Genomic DNA, 13,736 nt, shown 5'->3' on the forward strand with positions numbered 1-13,736 from the left:
CAAGTATGGAATCAGTTTATCTGCAAATATGTGAAATGAGCCTGAGTATGAGACTATGAGTACGCTAGATACTTAAAGAGACAAATCTATAGAGTAATTTGTTCTCCAAGTGCAGTAAGGTATATGCTAATGACACTTATTTATTTTTTCTGTAAGCCTGTGAGAGATCTCAAGGCTTTTGCAAAGGGAAATGAAGGGTGAGTTGTTTTCCTCTTCTAAATCAATGTAAATGAAGGCATTATACGTACATTATAATATGAGGCATAATTCTAACTCTTGTTGAAAAACTAGTGAAATCTGTACAAGAAACACATTAGGTGCTCCAGTCCACTTTTTGTATTGGGTACTGCCCCTGATGGAAGAGCTAATGCATCTACCTTATGTTACTTTGTTCCAAACCAAAACAAAATCTTAATTTGTGAGAAAAGAAATCTAAGCCAGAAAAACTGTCAATGCTAAATCCTGAAATTGATTAAGAGTGGGATTTACCTGTCTGGTTCTTTGACAGACCTGACCAGGCTTGAATATAGTTGTTGCTCTGCTTTCAAAGCCTTGTTCAGCTCCTCATGTTCAGAGAGCACAGCCTGCAGGGTGGGGAAGGCCTGTAGAGCAAACAGAAATAAAGGTCTTTTGCAAATAAAACGGAATTAAAATGTCCCTATTTTCATGCATTGAATACAGCAGTAGCCATAGAATCCTAATACCTGACTGGAACATTTACAGCACCTTCTCTAAAGCAATTATTTGTGCTTTACCCAGCAGGTCAGAAGGCACATGCAGATTTTACCTCTCTTTGCAAGAAGTATAATTACATCCTTAAGGCAGTACGCACTCGAATACATTTCCAGTTACACTATACTGTCATAATTTTATCAACAGAACCAGTTTTATCATATGTTCCTTATAGGCATAAACACTTCTGAATTTTGTCAAAATTAGTCTTCTCGATATAAAAGCGAGAATACCAAGAGAAAGGAGCCATACCTCCTGTTGGCTGTTTCCTCCAATGATGGTCCTCTCTCTCTGGGGGATGCCAGGTATCTGTCTGCCCTCCCTGGGATCTGCTCTCTGAGCCTCGGGCTCCAGAACTTTACCCTCCATCTGCTTGCCCAGCCTTTCATGCAAATCCTGCAGTTGATGAAGCACACAGAGTGTCAACCCAGAGCAGGCATGAAGTCAAGGGGGATCCATCTCAGATATTAACAGAGGACAAACAAAATCCATCACAAACTAATCAGGGAAATAGGATTTGAATTGAAAATACACTTTGTCTTTTAACTCCTAAGGCTGGCTCAGTGCCCAAACTGTCACAATTTACTTTAAGTCACTCCAAACTGGTTTATGAACTTTTCTTTTAACACACACTGGTCAGAACTGTAACTGCTATAGGATTTTTCACACTAAGGCCTAACTCCATGGACAGGAGCCCAAGCCTGAAGAATATAACACACTACTGTACATTTATTGAAATGCTAATCCCAGAAAACTCATCTGTGTCAACACCTAAAGGTATAAAACCTGTGAAACCTAAGGAGTTTGAGCTGATTGTGCTGTTAAATGTCAGCTAAGTAATTACATATTCTCTGTTCAAGTGTAGCCTAATGATTGACTTGCTAGGAATTCAGAAAGTAAGGCTTAAGTCAACACTTCCTGATCTTAAGTATTCAAAAAATACAACTTGGAAGATTTAAACCACATTTTTTAAAAACATTTCCATAACAGAAAAGCCAAGATAGATTTCCAACATCTTCTCTAAGGCAAGTGTTAATCCATGCTTTTCCCAGCATGTCAGGGGATATTATTACCAAAATGATTTCGTCTTTCACTTCCAAAGTCGTGGTAAGAGACTCAATGTGGGCAGCTTGAGCCTCAATGCGGTTCTCCAGATCAGTCAGCGTGGAGCGAAGCTCAGCCAGTTCGATCTGAGGAAAAATTGAATTGTATAGCATTTGCATCATTTTACACTTTGTTTATTTATGCAATTAATTATAGCTTTTTAACAAGCACTTTATGTAGCTAAGTAAAAATACTATTTCAGCAAGAGAATTCATTCCACACAACTTAAATTCCCTAGTAATTAATATTCCTGCAGGTCTATATAGCTCATTATTTAAGTCTAAAAATAAAAATAAGCAAAAACCCTTTGATCTTGTTTCTCTGCAAAGTTCACCAAACGTCATTTGTCATTAATGGATATGCATTTTACCTGGCGGTAATCAGACCTTAATTTAACCTTAAAACACAGAGCACTTATTTTGCATTAAATAAACATATTTTGCTTTTTTTCTTTTAAAGCATAAACTGAAGCAACAGACTGGAATTAATCTCTCTCCGGATGTCTCTTGAATACATACCCTTAAGTCATTTTCCTTCTTTAAAGCTTTGTTTAGGGTCTCTGTTTTCTGGGCCAGTTCCTTCTTCAAGGCAACAGCGGTCTTTTTAATAACAGGGATTTTTCCAGTGCTTCCTTCATTCGTCTTTGCGAGCTCAGCTAGAACAGTACCAAAAAAACAATAAGAGAAACCCATCTTGTTTTGGTTTCATACATTTTGTGTGCCTTGCTGGTTGCCTGTCACTCAAAAGATCAGCTTCCTAGATGAAACCCAACATGAGAGACAAATGACATGGCAAAGTGCAAATTTAAAGAACAAGAAAAAGCTACATTTAAATGACTCCGCACTGTGAATAATTTAGTGGTGCAGAATACCGAAATATTTCAGGATTCCACTACATGATTCTTCCATTTTTCCTTGTTCAAAGATTTAAAGGTTTAGTTTTGCATTTATTTTTAATGTATATGCACTCTTTCAGTAAACTATTAAGTGGGTAAAACACAAAGTGTGGCTACAATACCTACCCTCTGTCTCCTCCAACCGTTCCTGTAACACCTCTATGGTCTGCTTGAGCTCTAGGACTTGAGGTCCAGAGGTCTCCTTCAGTTTTAGCTGAGCCAAGAATTTATCTCTCTCCTGTCCGCTCTCTACCAGTTTCTGATTGATATTAAATGATATTAGTTTCACAGACGGATAAAACAATAACATGAAAAACTATTTAGTAAATATACAAGGTACTTTAGGGAACTGCAGAATTCTGACATGCACATATAAAATGACAGGCAAAATGCTTCATTATTATACAAGATAAAAGAGTGCAATAAAATACCTGAAGCAAAATTGTTTAGGCTGATAGATGCTTTGTTTGAATATTGTTAGGAAATTTCTCATTTATTTCATGATTTACATGGAAACTCTGTGGATGAACAAATGGAAAGCTAAATAAGCTCAAATTGAGAGCTGAATAAGTACTTCGGACAGAGCTTGAAACTCACATTTATAATTGTATCCTTTTCGGTCAACTGGACCTTGAGCTCAGCCATCTCCAAGTACGTCTCTTGTGTCACTGCTGAACTCTGCTTTTCAGCATTCGACAGCTTGTGTTTCTCTTCCGAAAGCTGCCTCCTCAGTTCCTGTATCTCCAGATTGCGTTCAGACAGGGAGCGGTTATAATGTTCGGCACACTCCTGTATAACAAAGAGCAATTTACACAAAACCCCCTCATGACTGTTTTTGCGCATGCCTACACTGATTCGAAGAACAACACTTTGCGTCTGCGCTTCCAATAATATTTAAAAGCAAAATCCTGTTTTAAAAGTCTGATTCCAGAACATTTGTTTAAAGATCTTATGGACAACTTCAGAAAACCCAAACAATATTTAGATCTGCAAGTCCTACAAACATCGGAAGCTTGCATTCAAATGTAACTCAGCACACTTCAAATCGAGGACCGCAATTAACTCGGTATGATCAAAACAATACAGATAAGGAAAATAAAACTTAAAAGGCAACACAAATTAAAGCAGGTTTCTTTACTTTAAACAGTTGATCTTTGCTGCCGATGGTGGCCAAAAGCTCTTCCACTACATTTTTATTCTCGGACACCAGCCGCTCCTTGTCTTTAATTGCCTCGGCCAGCATGGCCTCAGTCACTTTCAGACGTTGGGTCAACTGCTCCGCCAGGTCCCTGGCATTGCTGCGGGTTTGGCTTAGAAGAGTTTCAGCCATTTCCTGAAAGGCAATGAAGAAACGGCTCAGGACAGCTTAAGGCTTTAATGCAGATGAAGACAATTACATGTTGGCATTGGTCATGAAGAAAGATATAAGATGTGAAAAAGGGTTAACTGATTTCCTTCTGCACAAAGACGTCTTGTAACACAAGACATTCCATGTTTAGGCATCTTTGAGTTATGGCGGGACAGGAGTTAATTGACATGAAATTCCGAGTGCAAGATAAAGATCCCCCCCTAACTAAGGAAAGATAAAACCGACCATTAAAAGTGTTCAAGGTCTTGGGAATGTCCAAACATAGGTGGCCTCCCATTATTATGGTAACAATTTGGGTCAGAAGTGAGGGAAATTTGCTATATAAACTGGAAGTTTTGCACCTATATTTCGAACAATACTTTGGTCTTATTGTTCCTTGCGTGCAATAAACTCAGTTACTCAAACTTCATCTCGGGTTCTAGTACTTATTTGTCTGTTACATAACGCACTTTGCAGTGTTTGAAAAAAGTATCGTGATGAAACCAAAGGAGCAAACTTTTTTGTATACTAACAAGATAAATCCCTTTTCCTCTCTTTTAGGGAAAGTTCCAAAATTATATAGAATAATATAACCAATTACTGTTGTTTAAGTAGGTTGCAGCCTAAACTTCAGAAACTAGTGTTGCCCTTCTGTAGTATAAGGATGATGCACCTCCAGATCTTTGGTCTTGCTCGCTAGGGACTGCTGCAGCTGGGAGATTATGGCATCTTTCTCTCTCAGTGCACGAGCCCAGTTCTCCTCCAGCTCCTGCTTCACCCGTTGATGGTTTTTAAGGGTGTTTGCCAAGTGCTGCAGCTCTCCATCTTTTTCTTTGATTATGCTATCGAGACTCTAAGGCGAGAGAGAGAGAGCAACATAATATCGAATATAAAAAAAGCAAACATGTCATAAAACTCTTTTTTATTATTATTGATGGATTAGGAACTTCCCTGTTTTATTTTCTTAAAAGATAGATAGATACTTTATTGATTCGTGATTGAAATTGCAGTGCAACAGCAGCTTAACACAGCAACAGTGTAACGAATGATACAATAATAATAATACAATACATACAATACAATCAGTACAGTGAGAAGTGTAACAGACTATATGTGACTTTACAATTATATGCCTTAAATGAAAATTACAGTCTAAAAAGTGTCTTTAAAAAAATGCATAGAAAATATGACATGTTTCCACCTTCCACAGAGACTTTTCCTCTCTACTACTAAACGCCCAACTTACATTGATAGTTTCTTCGTTGTGAGAAAGCAGGTTGCTGAGCCTCTCTAGGTCTCTTTCCTTTTCGCGCAGAGACAGGTGGAGCTGACGGACCTCATTGTCTTTTTCATCTATGGCAGCAAATTTCTCATCTATAGCTTCCTAGAAAAAAAAAAGAAAACACTAACTAAAAAAGGTTATCCATAAAATATCTTATACAGATATTAACAACACTGTTCTTCAGAAAACAGTGGCCTCCAAAGCAGTCTTTCAAGATCAGCTTTCTGCATTTTCCACGCTTCTATTAAACAAATGAATTAGTTCTCCATTCCATGTAGAGGAGTAACAACAGAAGGATGAAGAAGGCAGCGATATGCTACACTGTTCTTGCAAAATGTACATGTTTAAAAGAAAGCATCCAGTGATCCTTATCACTGCTGATGTATAAAAATAATAATAATAATAATAATAATAATAATAATAATAATAGTTTACACTTATATAGCGCTTTTCTGGACACTCCACTCAAAGCACTTTAAAGGTAATGGGGATCCCCTCCACCACCACCAGTGTGCAGCCCCACCTGGATGATGCGACAGCAGCCATAGTGCGCCAGTACACTCCCCACACATTAGCTATCAGTGGGGAGGAGAGCACAGTAATGAAGCCAATTCATAGAGGGGGATTATTAGGAGGCCATGATTGGTAAGGGTCAATGGGAATTTTGGCCAGGACACTGGGGTTAAACCCCTACTCTTTTCGAGAAACGCCCTGTGATTTTTTATGACCACAGAGAGTCAGGACCTCGGTCTTATGTCTCATCCGAAGGACGGCGCCTTTTTTACAGTATAGTGTCCCCGTCACTATACTGGGGCACTAGGACCCACACAGACTGCAGGGTGAGCGCCCCCTGCCGGCCCCACTAACACCTCTTTCAGCAGGAACCTTAGTTTTTCCCCAGGAGTAATAAACTGTACCTCAAGTGCCTTTTCCTTTTCTTTTAGCCTCTCTCTTAATTTTGCCAGCATGGCATCTCTCCCATCAGGACTACGGCTTCTGTCCTCATCTGAGTCCTTTGTCATGTTCATGTACTCCTGACGACACAAAAACACTATCCTTTAATTCACATTAAAACTAAACTGCCCACTTAAATGAGTTGCTCACAAAGCAAAACAGACTATCCGTATTCTTCTTCATGAACTAGTTTTTAAGACTTCAAATGTAAATCTTAGCTTTTAAGATTATATTTACACATGCATGAATTTAATGCCCACTGAACCCTGGCTATGACAGTACTAAAATAAAAATTACAGTTATCCCAATCAAGTGTTTCATAAAAGTGCACAGTACTTTTATTGTGTTCTATACTTGAAGACAGAAAAGCAAGTATTCTCAGGTACTTTGAGGGTCTCGGAAACCTTGAGGTAAAGAAATGTTTCCAAACACAAGATGAAAAGGTACAGGAGAGCTGGTCACCCCACCTGTAGCAGCTGATCTTTTTCACTGAGGCTGCTGGTGAGGCGCTTGATGGTGAGTTCGAGACTTTGGGCTTTCTGCTTGCTCTCGCTCAAGAGCGCCTGGTACTGCTGATCCAAGGCCCGCTCCTTCTCAGCCACCTCCCCCTTCAGCTTCTTCAGCTGGTTCTGCAAATCCTGCAAGCGAAAAGGCTTTCAGCGCTCTTCAACCTGCTGACGATCAATCGGGAAGCATTCTGCACCTCTGCAGTCCTTTAGAGCCACCCAAATCCCTCCTGCGCATCGGGTACTGGGAGCACACCGGCTGTCGCACTCACATTAATGGCCTTGTCCCCCTTGTTCTTCTGCTGCTGCAGGTCCTCCAGCTCCCCCTCCAGTTGCTCTTTTGCCTGCTGGAGGTCACTAAGCTCCTGCTCCCGTCGGCCCAGGGCTCTCTGCAGCTTCTGGTTCTCGGCCACCTTGGCGTGGTGCTCCGCCAGGAGCTCCACCAGCTCCGCCTCCTTCTCCGTCAGCAGGTTCTGATGCTCCTCGACTCCCTGGAAAGACATAATAATCAGCAATGCGCCCCAGGATTCCCACTCATTTTTACCAACAAAATTCCCCAAACGTTTCCGTGACTTTTCCCATAACTTCTTTTCCTACATAAATTACATCTCGCACATCCTGGGTCTTCATCCGTTTGGAGCCAGACCTTGTATTCTTCCATCTGCTAGCCAGAGGTCACTGAAAACACATTTACCCGGCATGGGCGCTAGGCAAGCTTACGGCTCACTATAAAATTCCAGCAAGAGGGGTCTGACGCGACACTATCATGTGTAATGCTAGCAACGGCACGCCGCAGCCTCTTTTTAAAAGTTTGCTAACTTATGAACAAAGTTACATGATACAGCCATTATAATAAATAAAAAAAACTCCATGGCTTTTCCAAAACTTAATGGATATTTGATCATTTTTCAGGTCTAGAAAGGGAAATGTCATTTTCCATAACTTTTCCAGGATTTCCATCACCGTGGGGAACCCTGTCTGCAAATACCCCTGATTTAATAATAACCTTTAATGAACCCAATAGGTTAAATGAAAACAAATTCCCCATTTCCAATAACAGCCAAGAATACCAGGTCAACAATGTGAGTAAAGGATCTTGCTCAAGGATAACGAGCAAAGATGACATTTTGGAACCTGGCGCTGGAGCCCTCAACATTCCTGTTACAAATCTAGAGCTCAGCTCACTGTTCACATACTTCACACTAGGGTCTAATGAAGACCTGGGCAATGAAACAGCAAGAGGTTTAAAAACAAGAACAGCCCATCTGATTGATTCATTACACCAAGGGCAGGCAGCGGGGGGCATGTAAGTCATACGGTGCATGACCCGTCACATCTCTCTGCATATCGATATCATCATACAGCGGAACATTCATTTAGACAGAATTATTATTATTGTTTTGAATGTTCCTCGTATGTAGTTGATGTAATGTAGTGTATGTAATTGTGCAGTTATCTGTAGTACACATTCTCTAGGCATGCTGCATGTGTTCAGAATACTATTTTCTTGCCGCACTGTTATCGTACCATAATGAGTTGTTTACCCGTGAGTAAAACAACTGAATACAGGCAGAATGAAAAGAGATCAAGAACAGAAATGCTGTCATATCTGGTACCTTTGCGTTTTCCATACCTGGTATTTTTGCATTTGTGCCTTTCGTGCTGCCTCTCGCGCCTTTGCTAAGGCCTCATCTCGGTCCTCAATTTGGTGGTAAAGCTCTTCAATCTATCAGAGAGGAAGAGAAGACAGACACCGTCATTCTTCCTGAGTTGAAAACACAAATGATACATGAAAGATCAAACCTTATTAGGAGTGCACAAAATGCTTCATTGTTAAGAGCATATACTGGGAAATGAAAAATATAATTGTTGAGTATTGGAACCAATAGCATTTGATGCATTTTTAATATCTCTCAATATACATTATCTTAACATTCAATGATGCATGCAACAGTATACTGTTATTTGTAATTTAGAGAAAACTTCAGCAGCATTCAGTTTTACATCAATAAATCACAAATTGAATTAATAACCAAGTACTAAATTTTTGTCCAAGTACTACAGTTCCTGGGGATAACAAAATAATGAATTCAAGTCATGTGATCTCATAAGAATGCCATGGATCAGTGTTCATAATGTGAGTAGAGATAAAATTTTAAAAATCTGTTGCCGATCCAGAAATGCTAATTTTCAATGGGAAAATGCAAGACCACACTGTACAATAGAAGATGTGTGGGGCCAAGTCATCAATGCCATCAGCATAGCTCAACAACACTCTGCGCTGCCACCTGGTGGCAGCGGCACATTAAGAGTATCTCCCAGCACTGTGGGCAGAGCCTGATCAATGATCGGATTACTACTCAGGGTTACTGCATGATGTCTTTACGCAACGCTGAAATGAAATCCACTCACATATCTTTTGCGAAACAAAAATCACGTGTAGAAGCTAGAGTAGCTCCAATAACTGGCTTGTGCAGCAGATTAAATCATACACAGGGAATGAGTGCATAGCATTTCTCACATTTCTGAAGCAGTGGTTTTATAAATATCTTGCAGGAATCATTTTCTTTGGATGGTCAATTGTGGAACTTGAGCTACACAAATCATACATTTGTTGTGCCTTTCTCTTGGAAATCTTATAGGAATCAGCACAGCACATAATTCTGAGCAGCAGAGGACAATGTCAATGTTTCTGTATGCTCTTGGGACTCACCTCCTTATCCTTCTCTTTCAGGGCGAGACTAAGGCCTTGGATGGTTTTATCTCGTTTCAAGGTGTTTTTTCTCTCCGAGGCCAGATTATTTTCCTGCTCTTCAAGTCTGCCACTGAGAGCCTGAAGAGGAGAGAGTAATTCAAGGCTGCAGTAAAATAACAGCACTTACAGCTCTTAATTGAAACAAACCAAATGGAGGGCAAACTACAAGCCTACAGTCCCAGAATTTTACAGATCCACTTAGAAGCTGCACCTTAGTTTCCTCGTCCACTTCTTCCAGTCTCTTCTTCTGGCTGTGGATGATTTCCCTGGCTCCGCTCAGTTCTTCTGTCAGTTGCTGAGTGACTTCTAGCAATTTTGCCACTTCATTCTGTCTCTCAACGAAGCTCTAGGAAAAAACGAGTGCCAAAAATAAAGTTAAACTATAACTAGCATTTGTTTCAGAAAGAAAGTAACAAAAATGCTCTGAATTCACCTTCCCCCCCCACCAGAGCTAAATATCTTGCTGCTTTGCTAGTCAAAACGTAAGAGATTTAGATTAAATCAGAATATTATGATGTGAGAAAAAGAAAATGTGTTTTTTTTTACGAAGACAGATGATACATTTTCTACAGCAACAGTATAATTATAATATCCCTTCAAAGGAAACATTTGTCTATTTAATTGATTTTTAACAAAATATATAACACATAACGAGCACACAACCATGCAACAAAATGCAATTTAATAGGTTACAAGCAATGCAACTTTTGAGACATTTCTTAACATAAACAAGTCCCAGTCTGATCTTTCAGCTCAGAATGTTACGGCATTATTTTAAGCAGATTACCTCAACTTTCAACGGTGTATAGTCATCATTAAAATCATCTATAAGGTCCTGTAAAGATTTCCATTCGCCAGACTCCTGTCTCGTTTTTGACGATGCCCTGCTATGTGCGTAACTGCAGCCTGATGCTGGACGTCTGGAGACATATTTTGACAGAATGGGGATCTTACTTTTTGGCACTATTGAGATGGGCTTATTCTGAATGCTCCTGAGCATCTTAAGCACATCACGGACAAATGGCGCATTACTTGAAGAGGTGCCCCTCAAATCAGAAAGACGAGAGTCAAATCCATCACCACCACTGCATCTCACAGCTGTAATGCTGAGCAAAGAGCAGGACCCAGAGTGGGAATCCGACTTCATGAAGTCTGGGTACAAAGAGTGGAGAGAGGCAGACCGGTTGCGTAGCGCACTGGATGTGCTGCACCTTCTGTGGATTAAATCCAGGTACATGCTTTGGGATCGACTTCGCCCTGGCTTCAGATAGGCATTTTTTAAAAAGCTGTCACAGCCCGACCGTGTGGAGGAAGGACACGCTGCGTTACGAGGCGGATCGCAAGCCTGCAGCGCGTCGTGACGCGTGCATCTTCTCATGCGGCTCCCTGCCGAGACAGGTTCTCTGGAATGAGCCGCGGAGAAAACGCTCTCGGTTTCTGAAGAGGCCTCTTCAGGAATCCCTCCATCACCTGCCGCCAGTGAAAGACGCTCTCCTCCGCTCCCCTCCGGCCTGGGGTTGTGGCGGCGGTAGATGTGGAAGATGCACTGGGACAGGGCGTCCCTCTCGGCGAGCAGCTGCTGCACCCCGGCGCCGTGCGCTGCCTGCAGCTCGCCGATGGCCACGTCGAAACTGACCACCTTCTCCAGCATGAAGACGCACTTGCTGCACAGGAACTCCCCCCGGCCATCGCGGGTCAGTGCCGCCCCCAGGACGTACGACAGGATCACCTGCAGGTTCCTCTTGCCGGAGGGACTGAAAATCCAGCGGCACTGATTCCCTCGCAGCTCGCTCCCACAGACGCGACACGGATCCCTCATCGCCCCGTTCAAAAAAACACCTTGAGGACCTGTACTTCTTCTCTCTTCTTAACCCTCAATGGCCCTGCCATGGGGTTCAGTGTTGCTTCTCACAACAGGGGGGAAAAACTAAAGGTGCTTGCGGCGAGTAAGCCAAGAAAGAAATCCTGTAATCCATCCTCATTCCCTGGGAGCACACAGTCACATCAAATCCCCCCAAGACAAGCATGATCCGCACTTCCACACGAGCTTATATAATCACGGGCTAACAAACAACAGAAAAACACCCTGTAAAACCCCTCAAGAAAGTTAAGGTATCCTCAGTAAATCTGAGAATACCAAAACAAGCCGAAGGACTTATCTAGTACGATTGTTTATCATCCTGCAAGCTGCCCCATTTTAGAAGCCACCTCGGCTGTCCTGCTCAAATCTGATTTCGGCTTGAGGATTAAAGCCACAAGCACGTCTGCGTTTGCTGCCACCAGCTGTCCATGTTAAACGTCCAGACAGAGAGAAGACAAAGTAAAGGAACGAGGCAGCCTTTCTGCACTGCAGCCTGCATCCAGTGCTATAAAAAATGCCGTGGGGAATTTCAACAGTTGGCATAAACATTTTAGTCTTTCATTTAGAAATGCTGTGAACAGGCTCCATCAGCCTCAAGCAAATTCATCTTGGAAAAAAAACTCTTTCTGAGCACATCTGCATAACTACAGCAAAACCACTTCCTGTCAGTTACAGATGCAAAACAAATTCCTTCCGTCTTTCCTCTGTAACACTGTCCCCCCCTGATTCAATCAAGTGCCCTTATCATTGCAGAGCAACAGCATCTTCACAGATAAGATTTAAGTAAAACAACCATCAAGATCCAGCTCATCATATTTGCATTGTTGTATCAATTGTACCAATATGATACAACTCGTTCGTAAAGCGACAAGAAATTTTACAAGGGATTTTCTTTTCTAGAGGGAATTTTCGGAAATGCTTCCGTGACCCGTCCTCCTGCGTTTACAGTTCCAACGAGCGTTTGGAAGACTGCAGGGGACTTTACAGATTAAGATTAGCCAGCCTAACAAGCACTTGCTCTGACAAAATGGAAGTGAAATCCCATCACCTACAGATTAAATAAACCTCATCACTTTTAATTAATTCAGCCAGATAAAACATCTGCTTTTCGGATTCAGAAAAATAGCAAAGGATGAGACTTATTGCCTGTGAGTCTTTGTCAAATAATATTTAAACGCCTGTTCTCTTTAAAGAAATACCTGTCAGTGTCAAATTTATATGGTCCTTCAGGCTGAGTTTTATCTGTTGGGTGGAATTATGCATTACAAGGTAACGTTGCTGAGTTTATATGGAAAACCCCAGTGCTATCCTAGCAAGGTATTTAGCAAAGGTACCACACGATATTTAGCAAAGATTCTATCCACAAAAGATAGAAGAATCACATAAAGATTTTACGAAGTACAAAAATTATGACCAGACAATCTGCTTTTTTAAAATCCAGGAATCTTTCTTTCCAGATTTCTCCCAAATCTTGCCTGAGATTATAAAAGGCCAATTATGGCATGATTTCTTCGATTGCATACACATCATCTGGAATAAAACTAAACCAGAAAAATGTACAAAGACAAGTAACAAAAAGGATGACTGCAGACAGTCATGCCCTGAAGGCACATTATTTCTACCACAATGCACCCACTGTAAAGATCTACAATGCTCCACCAGCAACCAAAGTGAAAGCCCATTTGAGTTTTCTGTGAAAGTGTGTACTTCAGTATGAACATTGAACTGCAAAAAACATGTCCATCTCTCATTAAACCATTCTTCTGAAAACCAAGCCAGTCCATTTGTATAGTACACTCAGATGCACAGCACAGCAACCATCTTCTTAAATACATGTGTGCAGAAATAAATTACAGATGGACATTTAAGCTGTTTTTTTCGTTACATTATGCTTTATAAAGTGTACAATTCTATCAAAACTATTTCAACCAATCTGAATTAACAAAAAAAATCAAAACATACCTCCATCTCTTTTTCCAATCTGACCTTCCCCTTCCCAAGTTCATTTCTTAGCGCCTGAAAAAAGACAACACATCCATTGAGCAGACCGCAGGTTTTTCTGCAATTTTTCATAATATTTATACCTCCCCTCACTCCATCGGACTCCTGTATAGATTCTCTTACCTCCAATTCCTCATCCTTTTTACGCAGAGCAGCAGAAAGATCATTACCCATTTTCTCAACGGCTGAGGTGTCACACCTGTCCTGCAAAGGAGTTCTGTTGCTTTGGAGCTGCTCGATAACGGCATCCTTATTTTGCAGGGAAATGCTTAACTGTTCAATAACCCTGTACAGAAAA

At 41.0% G+C, this 13,736-nt stretch overlaps 1 protein-coding gene across 8 annotated transcripts in view; it reads right to left on the reverse strand.

Moving 5' to 3' along the window:
- cdk5rap2 (CDK5 regulatory subunit associated protein 2) overlaps positions 1-13,736 on the reverse strand; it is a 49,754-nt gene that overhangs the window by 26,513 nt on the left and 9,505 nt on the right. For 3 of the 8 annotated variants that reach the window (XM_088615526.1, XM_088615530.1, XM_088615529.1), the window contains exons 8-24: positions 13,562-13,724; positions 13,400-13,453; positions 9,788-9,922; positions 9,535-9,654; positions 8,455-8,547; positions 7,094-7,312; positions 6,783-6,953; positions 6,279-6,395; positions 5,326-5,463; positions 4,753-4,932; positions 3,870-4,064; positions 3,329-3,520; positions 2,858-2,990; positions 2,355-2,491; positions 1,806-1,922; positions 985-1,128; positions 490-602 (exon numbers count right to left, since the gene is read on the reverse strand). In XM_088615526.1, the coding sequence (XP_088471652.1) occupies positions 490-602; positions 985-1,128; positions 1,806-1,922; positions 2,355-2,491; positions 2,858-2,990; positions 3,329-3,520; positions 3,870-4,064; positions 4,753-4,932; positions 5,326-5,463; positions 6,279-6,395; positions 6,783-6,953; positions 7,094-7,312; positions 8,455-8,547; positions 9,535-9,654; positions 9,788-9,922; positions 13,400-13,453; positions 13,562-13,724 (2,421 nt within the window). Of the gene's footprint in view, positions 1-489; positions 603-984; positions 1,129-1,805; positions 1,923-2,354; positions 2,492-2,857; positions 2,991-3,328; positions 3,521-3,869; positions 4,065-4,752; positions 4,933-5,325; positions 5,464-6,278; positions 6,396-6,782; positions 6,954-7,093; positions 7,313-8,454; positions 8,548-9,534; positions 9,655-9,787; positions 9,923-10,363; positions 11,756-13,399; positions 13,454-13,561; positions 13,725-13,736 lie in introns of those variants that run through there. The other 5 variants (XM_088615525.1, XM_088615528.1, XM_088615522.1 and 2 more) reach the window with 5 other exon arrangements.

The sequence above is a fragment of the Lepisosteus platostomus genome, chromosome 21 (genome assembly GCF_059453375.1).
Source record: "Lepisosteus platostomus isolate fLepPlt1 chromosome 21, fLepPlt1.hap1, whole genome shotgun sequence".
NCBI classification, from domain to species: Eukaryota; Metazoa; Chordata; class Actinopteri; order Semionotiformes; family Lepisosteidae; genus Lepisosteus; species Lepisosteus platostomus.